Source organism: Carassius gibelio, chromosome B24, assembly GCF_023724105.1.
Source record: "Carassius gibelio isolate Cgi1373 ecotype wild population from Czech Republic chromosome B24, carGib1.2-hapl.c, whole genome shotgun sequence".
NCBI classification, from domain to species: domain Eukaryota; kingdom Metazoa; phylum Chordata; class Actinopteri; order Cypriniformes; family Cyprinidae; genus Carassius; species Carassius gibelio.
This window is the reverse complement of record NC_068419.1, coordinates 10175236-10188405: the sequence shown is the minus strand read 5'-3', so window position 1 is coordinate 10188405 and position 13170 is coordinate 10175236. Positions and strand designations below refer to the sequence as shown.

Below are 13170 nucleotides of genomic sequence, written 5' to 3'. Positions count from 1 at the left end.
TTCCACAGTCATCCGTCAGGAACAATATAGTGCAATTATTGATAACGTTTCTTTCCAGTTTCTTCTCTTTCTTTTCTGCAATGCTGTGTTGCTACTTGATCGTTTATCAACAAGATTATCTCATTGTTAATTTTGTGTTTTCATACACAAGTTAGCTATATTAAATTATAATATGATAAAAATACATTCTAAAATAAATTGTATTATTAAATGCAGTATATGTCGATTAAGCCGCTGTTAAGTTCGATTTAATTACAAAATGTTAAAATTGACTAATAATGTTATAATTAGCCTTTACATATTTTAGTATTTATTATTTTAGAGTATTTTGTGTGTGTGCATGCGTGCGTGTTTGTGTTTACAAGCAACAATGCGTTATTGTTATGTGAAGAAATAGTCAGAATAAGAGTAGGAAGATGTTTGAGATTTTTGAGAGTGAACGAAATGCTTCATTTAAAAAAGGCTTAGGATATATCAGAACAACATCATGTTACATGGTATAATTATAATAGTGTAGTGTAAATGTAAAAGTAAAAATGACATTCAGGAGTATTGCTAATAAAGGTAATATTTATAGTAAATATAACATTTTGAATTATTTTTTTTATTATACTACTATTTTTATATTATTTGCACTGTTTAACCCGTTATGCTTTGTGAAACTTAAATATATATTGTTGATAAACATGTCTCTATGTATTGTAAAAAATATATATAAAAAATAAATAAATAAAAATAAAAAACGTATGCATTCCTTTTAATGTTAAAATCCACGTGATGCGCCACAATGCCCATTCCTCGCCGTCTGTGGTTGGTAGCGGCGTTCACGACGTTTTGCGACATACCGTTTGCGGACGCTCAACTCTCCCGGGTGAGATACCGGCTGAGCGGCGCAGTTGCACAGAAATATCAAAGAAAGCGACTGATAGTCCAATAACACTCTGCACTTTTTGTCAGATCAGAAGCACACGTGGTTAATACGCCGTCTCTGCTGCCCGTAATTGCTCGCGGTAAATGTGGACTCTTTCGCTGACCGGAAAAGCGACGCGAGGGAAGGCAACTAATTGTCTAAACGGGGCTTGAAGTAAGTTGCCTCCCCAGCGGCGCTTTGAAGGGAAGCCACAGCCCAGATCCCCAGCATAACGGTGAAAATGGACTATGATTTCAAAGTGAAGCTCACCGGGGAGAGAGAACGAGTCGAGGATCTCTTTGAGTACGAGGGATGTAAAGTTGGACGGGGGACTTATGGCCATGTGTACAAAGCTAAGAGGAAAGATGGGTGAGTTCGCAGGGTGGACTTGTGCAGAGACATGAGGCCTGCGCTGCCGTCGCGTTCAGCTCTCAGAAACCAAAACACACTATGTGTCGTCTGGTGTTTTGAAGAGACACGTCTCTTGTCTTCAGAAAGAGTTTGATATGTGCAGCTCAGTTTCAGCGGAGGCTTGTTTCGAGGGGATTGTGAATGTGCGTCAGCAGGCGCGAGTGTTGTTGTGATTGACGAGCTCGTGCAGTTACGATGGGCACAGGTGCATTTGATGCAGATTTAGGTTTGCCACATCACGTGTTGTTTTTCTAAACCATATATACCTCTAACAGAAACTACACTTTCGTAATGGCATCTTTAAACAGCTGAATAAAGTGCTGCTCCAAAATCCATAACGTTGCATAAAATCAGCATCTCTACTAGTGTAAAAGGAGGCTCTGATGCTGTTTGGTCTGTGTGAATGAAATGCAGCATCATATATGTTGCCTTTGTCATTGCAGAAAATTCTAATTAATAGTTTCATATTTTATTTAGACTGGCCTGGTATGTTTCTGTATTTATAATTCGGTAACGCTTTCCAAAAGGGTCCCTTTATTAATGTATTAAATAACAATGAGCGATATATTTGTTACAGAGTATAATTATCAGTGTTAGCCCACTTCCATTAAATGTTAGCAAGATTAATATATGCTTTAGAAATGTCAGTTCATGTTAAATAATGTGATCAAATGAAACCTCACATCTAATTTCATATTTAAACCAGTAACATTTATTTCTTTACATTTTTACAGCCTCCATTTTCTGTTGTTTTTTCTTTGCAAATACATGTCACCTCATCTGTGTAAAGATACCATTAGTCTCCCAATTTCGTGTCAACTCCTTGAATCCATTGCTGGTGTGATTGGCGTCACTTTTGAGATATTTGCGTGAGATTGTGGTTCTCTGCACAGGTTTAGAGGAGGATCTTTTAGCCTTTTTCAGGTTTCTTTTCCTTTTTCTGGTTTCTCTTTCTCTTCTGCTGCCCTGTTGAAGCATCTCTGCAATTACATTGGTTGCATCAGTAAATTTGGTTTCACTTAACCATTTATGTCAGCAGATGTTGAGGATTCTAACTGGTTGTTATAACATCAATACAGCTTTTACATGCCAAGCTACATATTGGTTTGGGAAGTTTATATAACACTATTTCTGTAAAATAAATCGTTGTTGTCATAAAAAAAAGGCAAATGTTGGGATGTAGCAATTATTAGCATATTTTGATGTTTACAGAAGTGGACGGGTGTAGATTATACCATTGAAAATACAGATGCAAAGGGGAATTAGAAGGTCTGTTTTATTAGAAGTCCGTCTGGGGGAAAAGGGAATTGAAATACTTTGCTCTCAATATTTTTGGTAACTTGCCGATAGGAAGATATTCTCAGAAACTTTCTCACACTAGAAGAAAAACACAAGGATTTGTCTGTGCTCTTTATCCAAAGAAGGACAAATGATTCCCTTCAAACACGACGATCAAGGGCTGAGAATAACAGTATGACCAGTGTAACCTTCTAGGGTTAGATCAGTTGTAACAGTTTTGTTTTATACATTTTCTGAAATTTAAACGCATGCTTTTATCAGGATTTCTAAAAGACTGTGCCAAACACATGATGGTCTTTATTGAATATGTAAGGTCATGTGATTTTATTTATTTATTTATTTTTTTGGTTGAGCAAAAATTTGATGTTTGATGATTAAATCTAAAGAACCGTTTACTAGAAGAAAACTATATATAACCAAATTGCAATGTGGACTAGTAGTGATCCTATTGAGGCATCTTAAAAATTGCATTCCTCCCAATTTGCATTTGCAATTCTATCGTCATTAGTGCTATCACAAAATACTTGTCTTATGTTCTTTTAATGATTTTTTGTTTTTTTCACACCAATTACAAACTATGCGGAGTAAGAATGGATCTGCTGATGAGTTTCTGGAAGTTGGTTCTGAAGTGCGGAGACCCATCAGACAGACCCAAAGCTGGACTATTAAAATCCAGACTGCCTGGCGGCCAAAGTCGCACTTGAAGTGTTTAAAGATGTTTTTATTCACCATAGAAGCTGATTGTTTATGAGCGGTTTACAGCTAATTTGTTCTCCAGAAACTGGACAGGGCATTGTGGGATTTTATAGGCTGATGTTTTTTTGCGGGACTTCATTTCAACATTACCCCTTTGCCTCGCACTAGTCGTCAGGAGACTTATGAGTTTTCAAAGGTGTGCTGGTAATAAAAGAGTCCAAATCATCTGCTTAAATTCTGCTTGGCCTTTCCCAGTGGACTCTTTCTCTCCACAAGGGGTTTAATGTGATATGTAGGTATAGATTTAGGGAAACGTAATTTACTGAAGAGTAATTGCGGTTGCTGATATGTCTGTTTGCAGGAAGGATGATAAAGATTATGCTCTGAAGCAGATTGAAGGCACAGGGATCTCTATGTCCGCCTGCAGAGAGATAGCAGTAAGTACATCATGCTTTAAACGTGTCTCTGTCAAGAGGATCTTCTTCAAGTAGCTCTGGCACATGTCTTCTTGGTTAAACAAGTTCCTGGAAATATATTTGCAGCATGTGGATACTTTACAGTGTTAAATCTCTGATCGGCTTCTAAGAAATTTGGTATGACTATATTATCAAGTAATGTGCAGTAAAGGGATAGTTCACTTAAAAATTAAAAATTGTCTTTATTTTTTATCATCCCCATCTTATTTAAAACCTGTATGACTTCCATATAATGACGTTCATTCTACTTTCTCACACAAGCATTTGTGTGAGAAACAGGTTGAAATGTAAGCTTTCCTTAACTTGCTTAAAGTGGTTCTGTCAGTTTTAAAAACAACTCCTGCTTTTGGGTCAATGAATCAGGGGATCCTGTTCACAAAATAGATGAATGATTGCACCCAAAATTAAATTCTTCTCTTAAAATATAAATTTGGTATTGCTCTTGGATGTGGATGCCTGCTGTTTGGGAACACAGTCCTGTAAGAGTTCTAGGTGGCAGTTATACCGAAATACTTGAAGACATACTTTGCTCGCCTCGGATATTTAAGAATGATCATAACATTTCAGATAGGGGTGCACGATAAATATCTGCCAATAATTAATGCCTTAAATTAATGTCTGTTATTAACGGCTCTGTGTAGTAACAGCTTCTCTATGGGAAATCACGCATCTGATGGAATTTACCACTGATTAGAGATCCAGCTTTACTGACGAGATGCATATTAATTATCGGCCGATATTTATCGTGCACCCCTAATTTCAGATGTTGTGCAACAAGATCGATCCGCTGGTTACCAGAAAGTCGTTTGACTTTTTTGATGAGCATTTGGATCAAAATGCATTTCCATCTCCAAATATTTGCATTAACCCTTTTTCGCACAAGTTAAAAACCACCTAAAGCATGCATCATTTTCTTCTTCTTTTTTTTAAATATTTTTTTTGTGTGCAATTCTTGTTATTTATTTGGTGCTTCCATAACTCTTTTCTGATGTGATACTGCGCATAAAAACAGGGTAATGGAGACAATAATTCAAAATAATTAATTTCCGATTCAGCCATTGATTTGTGTTCAACTAATCTGGTAGTCCAGTGAAGGTGAACATTATTAGCTCTCATTTGGTTTGATATGACTTAGATATAGTGCATGAATCATATGGACAGCTTTTATTATGCTTTTATATAATTTTGAAAGCTTTAAAACTCCATTTTCCGTTTTTTGTAATTGAATGGAAAAGAGCAACCAGCACATTTTTCAAAATGTCTGCTTTTGTCTTCTTTAGTCATAAAGGTTTGTAGCCTCATGAGGGTGAATAAACAATGAGAGAATTTTTATTTTTGGCCGTACTATCTTTGTAATAAGCGTTCTTCAGGCTGAAGTGATTCTGTGTACTTTGGGTGCTCTGTAGAGGTCTGTCTCAGCATGTGCTTCTCTGTGTGTGTTCGTTCTTGTTTGCTCCCTGCAGCTGCTGCGTGAACTGAAGCACCCCAATGTGATCTCACTGCAGAAGGTTTTCCTGTCACATGCAGACCGCAAAGTGTGGCTTCTCTTTGACTACGCTGAACATGACCTCTGGGTAACTTACAATCAAACACTCATGCACACACACACACACATAGAGAAATGTTTGTATACAGTACATATCTTGCTGAGGATCTGTGTTTCTTGGTAGCACATCATTAAGTTCCACAGAGCCTCCAAGGCCAATAAGAAGCCTCTTCAGCTGCCGCGTGGGATGGTAAAGTCTTTGCTCTACCAGATCCTGGACGGTATCCACTATTTGCACGCCAACTGGGTCCTGCACAGAGACCTGGTGAGGTTCAATTTGTTATATTGAACAGTCAGATGTCTATCCAGATGTAGCTCATTTTTCTTGTTTATTTTTTTTTATTGTGATCATCTTGATGAGTAAAATGTTTTAAGCCTTGGCTGATTATTAGAAATCCCATGACAATTTCCAGTAGGTGGCAGCATTTATAAAAGAATTTGTAAATATATCTTTGCCATAACAGATGTATGTATAGAATATAACAAATCTGGTCTGGTTTCTTTATTTCATTATTAATTCTGGTTTCTTTATTTTGAGAATGAAATATTTGGGAGGAAATTAAATCTAATTTATTTGCTAAAATGTGTTGTTATGGTTTACTAAAAGCAAAACTATTAATTTTTTAAAAATATAATATTTGATATAAAATAAGTTAATGTATTACAATTTTTAAATACAATTACAGGAATGTAATGTTTTAAATAACGAAATAAAAATTAAAATGACAAGCACAACAAAATTGCTAAACGTTAAAATGACTAAATCAAGAACGATAACTTTAACTATAAGGTAACAATATTAGCTTCCACGCAAGCGGACAATATCATCTGTTTATTCTAAGCGCATGCTCCTCTGCCGCTTTAAATTCTCAAGCTTGATATAGCAGGAATGATTCTGATTGACTGTCAATGCTGTTATCGTTCATCAGTTGGAAAGAATCGTTCTGAAAGTGATTCCAACTATATTGTTTCTGTGAGCCTTTGTCGTTATAGCTGCAATGTGGAAAACAATGTTTACAACTTTATCTTTATCGTCATCTTTATAGTTATTGTTCCTGGTGTGAATGGGGGTTAATTCAGAATATTTAAAAATATATATTTATGCATAATACTGTTGCCAAATAATGCATGAATGAAGAATTAAGAAATTTAAAATTAAAATAAAAAAAATTTGTAATTTGAATGAAGAATTAAGAGATATCTTATAAGAAATTCTTACAAAAGGTAGATGCTAATGGAACCAAGAGCCATTTAGTATAGGTATTTATTTATTTTAAATGCATCCTGTTCACAAAAGCATCAGTTATCACAATGAAATGAGCGAGGAAGTGTTACTACTCTGAACTTTGACACTTTCACCACAGAAACCTGCCAACATATTGGTAATGGGAGAAGGTCCTGAAAGAGGACGTGTGAAGATAGGTATGACATCAGCTCGGTTTCCTTTCTCTTGTGACAAACAGAAGAGATAGTTCATGCATCGTGTTTTGATGCACAATCTTAACTGTTTTTCAAATTCTGTCCCTTATGTGCAGCTGATATGGGTTTTGCACGGCTCTTCAACTCACCACTGAAGCCTTTAGCAGATCTGGATCCTGTAGTTGTTACGTTCTGGTACAGAGCACCAGAGCTGCTGCTGGGAGCCAGGCACTACACCAAAGCCATCGGTAAGATGTTTGTTTATGTGTGTGTGTGCAAATGTACTTTTTTAATGTGCATTTTAGATTTAATGGCTTTTTCTTTTCTTCAGATATCTGGGCGATTGGCTGTATCTTTGCTGAGCTTTTGACCTCAGAGCCTATCTTCCACTGTCGACAGGAGGACATTAAGACCAGTAACCCCTACCATCACGATCAGCTGGACCGGATCTTTAATGTCATGGGCTTTCCTGCAGGTATCTTCCACTTGAATCTGAAATCTATACAATTCAGTGATAACTAAGCCTTTTTTATGTTTAAGTATTAGTAAGGTTTTTATGTGTGTAAGGATGAAACTTGTTGTCAACACTGTTGTCGAATGAATAATTGTTGTTTAAATATTTATATTTGCAGTTACAGTTTAGCTGAAGTTAATAGTTCACAATGCTTCAGTTCAGTCAGTCGTCCTCCTGATAATCTTTGTCATCTTATTTTCTTCTCAGATAAAGACTGGGAGGACATAAAGAAGATGCCGGAACACTCTACGTTGATGAAAGACTTTAGGAGGAATACGTTAGTTTGATATTTCGTCTTTGACTGTAAAAGTATAATACTAATAAGGCATTTCATTTACTAGGGTTTTTGATCTGATGGTGTTTGTCCCTCTTTCTGTAGGTACACTAACTGCAGCCTTATAAAATATATGGAGAAACATAAAGTCAAACCTGACAGCAAAGCATTCCACTTGGTAAGTGGGCGAATAGAATTGCCAAGCTCATATATTCGTTGTCATAAATTCAGCTGTTAACTTATGCACTCCCTTTCAGCTGCAAAAGCTGCTTACTATGGACCCGATCCGCCGAATCACATCTGAGCAGGCCATGCAAGACCCGTACTTCCTGGAGGAGCCTTTACCCACGTCTGAGTGAGTGATTTTAAGCGAAAATCAGCTTTCTGCGTGAAGTATTATGATTAGGATTTCTGTATTTTTTTTTTATATACAGCATATACACTGAAATTAGGTCGACTGCAGAGCTGTACTTGCATATGATGTGTTTAAGAAATATTTTAAAAAGCTGTGTTTTGTTTAGTGTCTTCGCTGGCTGCCAGATTCCTTATCCCAAACGAGAATTCCTGACGGAAGAGGAACCAGAAGACAAGGCAGACAAAGTAAGAAATGTGTGTTTTCTCCTTTTGATTATTTCCGTGCATGTGAATGTATTTCTGACCAGTTAATATTTTATGTTTTACAATAATTTAAGAAACAAAATTTAGAGGCTTTTCTCAGCGTAATCGGTTAAGAAATTAGTTGTGGTTCATTTGGTCAGCATATTATGTAGTCGGATTTCATTTTAAATTGAGAGTTGGGATGTTTATCATGCACTGCAGAAAAACCAGCAGCAACTGCAGCAGGGGAACAACCACACCAATGGGGCGGGGCACACAGGTAACCCTGACAACAGCCACGCACAAGGCCCGCCTCTGAAGAAGGTGAGAGTGGTTCCGCCCACTACTACCTCAAGTGGCCTGATCATGACCTCAGATTACCAGGTAACACATGTAAACATAAACCTGGTACTAACCCTGAACCTACCCCTAAACCTAACCCTACCCCATGTAGTTACCCTGTATTACCAGAACTTTCTTAGATAAATACACTGTAAGTACACTATAAGTACATGTAAGCACACGTACTGTAAAATAAAGTGCAACCGTTTATAACATAGTTCTTTTTTTTTTTTTTAAACAGGCTTGAAAATTATCTTTCTATTGCCTGTCAGCCACAAAAGATAATGCTTGTTCAGTTTTTCCTGTCAGTTACCTAACTATTTAATTTCTTTCTAATATACAATACCATTCAAAAGTTTGAGGTCCTAATATTTTTTTTAATAAAATGCTAAAGGATAAATTTTGCATTAGTCGAAATACAATCAAAATATTACTACAATTTAAAATACCTTTTCTATTTTGCTGTATTTAAAAATGTATTTCATTCTTCTGATGGTAAAGCTAAATGTTCTTTAGTGTCACATGATCTTTCAGAAATGATTCTAATATGTTGCTCTAATATTGCTGCTCAAGAAAAACATTTCTTATTGTTATCCGTGTTGAAAACCATTGTTTTGCTTAATATATTTGTGATTTTTGTGCAGCATTTATTTGAAAGAGGAATATTTTGTAACAATGTTTGTTTTATTGTAACTTATTTAAAGATTTAGTCACTATAAAAGAATAATTTCTTAAAGCCCAGTTGAAATGTGTGTGTGTTTTCGATAGCAGTAACTGTAACGGGACTATTGTAGTGGGTAAATAAAATTTTAGCTAATACAGTCCTAAATGAGTTAAAGTGTGTTTCTTATAGCAGTTAAAATCTGCTATAATAATTTTTTATTTAGTGATTTTAAAGCGTTAAAGAGCAATTTTAGATTGTAGTGTTCTGCTAACTATAAAAGGGACAGCTGTCATATAACCAGAGAGAAAGGCTGCTTGGCTATAATAGTATGTGAGAGAGTCAGTGGTGATATCATTGCAATGGTCAGTGTTAGAGGAACTAACCTTACCCTGATAGTTAGCCTGTCCTGGACCAGGTTCATTTTCCAGCATAAGTTGCCACAGTGGCTGAGGTTTATCTATGTTAAATTTGCTTTATGGAACCAAATCATTTGACAATGAGTCAGACTAACTGAAATAACCTTGGCCTATTTGGTAAACATGTATTATGGAACAGGCCTCGAGGCATTAGAAGTCAGAAGCCACATAAGTTAATTTATGTGCTATCTGAACAAAAGAAACAAAAGCTGACATTTTTTCCATTGCATCACATTGCATATAATCACATCACACACACACACACACACACGTAGATTGTAGTATATATATATATATATATGTGTGTGTGTGTGTGTGTGTGTGTGTGTGTGTGTATGTGTATGTATGTATGTATGTATGTGTATATATATATATGTGTGTGTGTGTGTGTGTTATCTATATTCTATTGTGAATAAAATATAAGTTCATGAGATTTGTAAATTATTCCATTAATTTTTTACTCACAATTTGTACTGTACAAAGTTTGTACACACACACACACACAAATATATATATTTTATATTTGATACTTATATTTTATTCACAAAAGAATATATATAACATATCAAATGTTGAAAGTGAGATTTTGACATTTTGGATTTCATGAGAGCTACACATTCCAAAAAAGTTGGGACAGGTAGCAATAAGAGGCCGGAAAATGGAACAGGTGGAGGATCATTCAATTGGCAACATGATTGGGTATAAAAGAGCCTCTCGGAGTGGCAGTGTCTCTCAGAAGTACAGATGGGCAGAGGATCAACTACTCTCCCAAAATAGTGGAGAAATATCAGGAAGGAGTTTCTCAAAGAAAAATTGCAAAGAGTTGAAGTTATCATCATCTACAGTGCATAATATCATCCAAAGATTCAAAGAATCTGGAACAATATCTGTGTGTAAGGGTCAAGGCTGGAAAACCATACTAGATGCCCATGATCTTCAGGCCCTTAGATGGCACTGCATCACATACAGGAATGCTGCTGTAGTGAAAATCACAACATGGGCTCAGGAATACTTCCAAGAAAAGATTGTCGGTGAACACAATCCACCGTGCCGGCTAAAACTCTACAGGTCAAAAAAGAAGCCATATCTAAACATGATCCAGAAGCGCAGGTGTTTTCTCTGGACCAAGGCTCATTTAAAATGGACTGTGGCAAAGTGAAAAACTCTTCTGTGGTCAGACAAATCAAAAGTTCATCTTGGAAAACTGGGACGCCATGTCATCCGGACTAAAGAGGACAAGGATAACCCAAGTTGTTAACAGTGCTCAGTTCAGAAGCCTGCATCTCTGATGGTATGGAGTTGCATGAGTGTGTGTGGCATGGGCAGCTTACACATCTGGAAAGGCACCTTCAATGCTGAAAGGTATATCCAGGTTCTAGAACATATGCTCCCATCCAGACGTCGTCTCTTCAGGGAAGACCTTGAATTTTTCAAAATGACGATGCCAGACCACGTACTGCATCAATTACAACATCACGGCTGCGTAAAAGAAGGATCCGGGTACTGAAATGGCCAGCCTGCAGTCCAGGATCTTTCACCCACAGAAAACATTTAGCGCATCATAAAGAGGAAGATGGGACAAAGAAGACTTAAAACAGTTGAGCAACCAGAAGCCTGTATTAGACAAGAATGGGACAACATTCCTATTCCTAAACTTGAGCAACTTGTCTCCTCAGTCCCCAGACGTTTGCAGACTGTTATAAAAAGAAGAGGTGATGTCCCACGGTGGTAAACATGGCCTTGTCCCATTATTTTTAAGATGCTGATGCCATGAAATTTAAAATCAACTTATTTATCCCTTAAAATTATACATTTTATCAGTTTAAACATTTGATATGTTATTTGTGTTGTATTCTGAATAAAATATTGAAATCTGAAACTTCCACATCATTGCATTCTGTTTTTATTCACAATTTGTACAGTGTCCCAACTTTTTTGGAATCGGGTTTGTGTGTGTGTGGGGGTATGTATGTGTGTGTGTGTGTCATACTATATTTGAAATTGAGCAAATTTAAGCACATATTTTACTTTTAGATTTATTCATTTAATACATTTGTATTCACACTTTCTTTGGTCTTCAAAGTGGACTGTCATCTCAATTGGTTCTCTTGTTGCAAAAGCCTCTCAGTCCAGCTTCCTCCATGCTTTCTTTCAGCGAGATTCCATTTACATGCATTCATTTGTCTTGAGTGCTTGCTTACGACTTGCTTGAGACCCCATGCATTGTTCTCTTCTGTAGAGATAGTCACGTGTTGCTTCCAAAGCAAACCTTAATGAAAGTTTTTCTGTGTTCCAGCGCTCCAATCCACATGCTGCCTACCAGAACCCAGGACCAAGCACATCATTGCCCCAAAGCAGCATGGGATACTCCTCTACCTCCCAGCAGCCTCCACAGTACTCGCACCAGACCCACCGCTACTGAGTCAGGCCACGCCCCCCTCTCACAGTGCCCAACAGGGAGAATGTACTTAGGGAGGCGGGTGTGGACCTGAGCCGAGCCGAGCCGCCCCACCCACTGGCTTTGCTGTGCAGCATTTCCACCGCAGGAACAGTAACTGTAACTGTAACCTAACAAAACATCACCATGTCATACAGCCGACATTATCCTCCGCTGACAACAGTAAAAAAAATTAATAAATAATAGACTTTAAGTGAAAACAAATGAAAAAAGCTGATGAAAAGCGGATATTTGTTCCATTGGTGATAGTTCAAGTCTTTGCTGCAAGTCTGTGATATTTCATGAAAAAGAAAAACACAAAAAAAACCAACAAACATTCTCAATATGTGGTACTGAACAGCTGCACTATGTAGTGAGACTGGTTTGGAGCGAGGTGGAGATCCACCGTACCATCCAATCTCTTTAGCCCCAGTCCTTCTTGCCCTCACTTTTGAAATCCGTTGGCCTCTCCAAGACTTAAAGCTGCTATGTGACTGCCAGCAAAGACAGAATGACGTATGTCAGTCTGTCTGTCTCTCCGTCTGCCCTTATACACACACACACACACACACACACACACACACACACACAAATAAATACTGAAGCACTCACTCTTTTAGCCCATTGCTGGGGACCGAATTCTCTGTGCTGGAGCTGCTGACTGAAGCATAATGAGAACCTCTAGTGCCCCCTGCTGGATCATACTGGTAGAAGGCGGTATGAAAGAAACAACAAACTTGATTTCAGTAGTTAATAATTTAATGTTTTGGTTTTATGTTAGGAGAGGTCAGCAACTTCCATTTTGCTGTCAGACCGGCTGTTATGTGTGAAAGATCAGCCTTAGAACTTCATAACAAACGCTGTGTGGACAGCAGATTGAACATGCATTGTACTGTACTGTACTGTAATTAAATATTTTACATGAAACAAATATCCTGACAATAAAAGTGGAAGCGTTTAAAAAAAAAAAAAGAGCTGGAAGAGCTTTTATTTGTGTGAGTGTTGACATGCATTTCCAGGGAGATATTAGGTTGCATTATTTATTTTAAATCAAATTTTAACAGTTTAGTTGAGTCCATTTTCATTAGGAATTATGGCTGTGTTATCTTTCTTTAAAGTTATCTTTGCTCAGCCTGCTCTAAATGTAATCGCCACATTGCAAGTTCCCA

The 13170-nt window shown here is 37.1% G+C and overlaps 1 protein-coding gene across 2 annotated transcripts; it reads left to right on the top strand.

Moving 5' to 3' along the window:
* The first annotated feature begins 793 nt into the window (after nt 1-793).
* On the top strand, nt 794-12586 carry cdk8 (cyclin-dependent kinase 8). 2 transcript variants are annotated; one of them, XM_052596411.1, is made up of 13 exons: nt 794-1279; nt 3678-3753; nt 5256-5366; nt 5463-5603; nt 6703-6760; nt 6874-7005; nt 7089-7232; nt 7479-7548; nt 7651-7723; nt 7803-7900; nt 8067-8154; nt 8365-8526; nt 11861-12586. In XM_052596411.1, exons 1-13 carry the CDS (start codon nt 1152-1154, stop codon nt 11984-11986), a joined length of 1407 nt encoding a protein of 468 aa, XP_052452371.1. In that variant the 5' UTR covers nt 794-1151; the 3' UTR covers nt 11987-12586. The 2 variants fall into 2 exon arrangements, with proteins under 2 accessions (XP_052452371.1, XP_052452372.1); XM_052596412.1 differs by having other exon boundaries at nt 816-1279; nt 8067-8145.
* Nucleotides 12587-13170: the final 584 nt, after the last annotated feature.

What these genes read in the sequence shown, in the direction of transcription:
- cdk8 (XM_052596411.1), top strand. Translation starts at nt 1,152, where the DNA reads ATGGACTATGATTTCAAAGTGAAGCTCACCGGGGAGAGAGAACGAGTC. An exon ending in AAAGCTAAGAGGAAAGATGG is followed by an intron (nt 1,280 to 3,677) that starts GTGAGTTCGCAG and finishes GTCTGTTTGCAG; the next exon opens with GAAGGATGATAAAGATTATG. An exon ending in TGTCATGGGCTTTCCTGCAG is followed by an intron (nt 7,233 to 7,478) that starts GTATCTTCCACT and finishes TTTTCTTCTCAG; the next exon opens with ATAAAGACTGGGAGGACATA.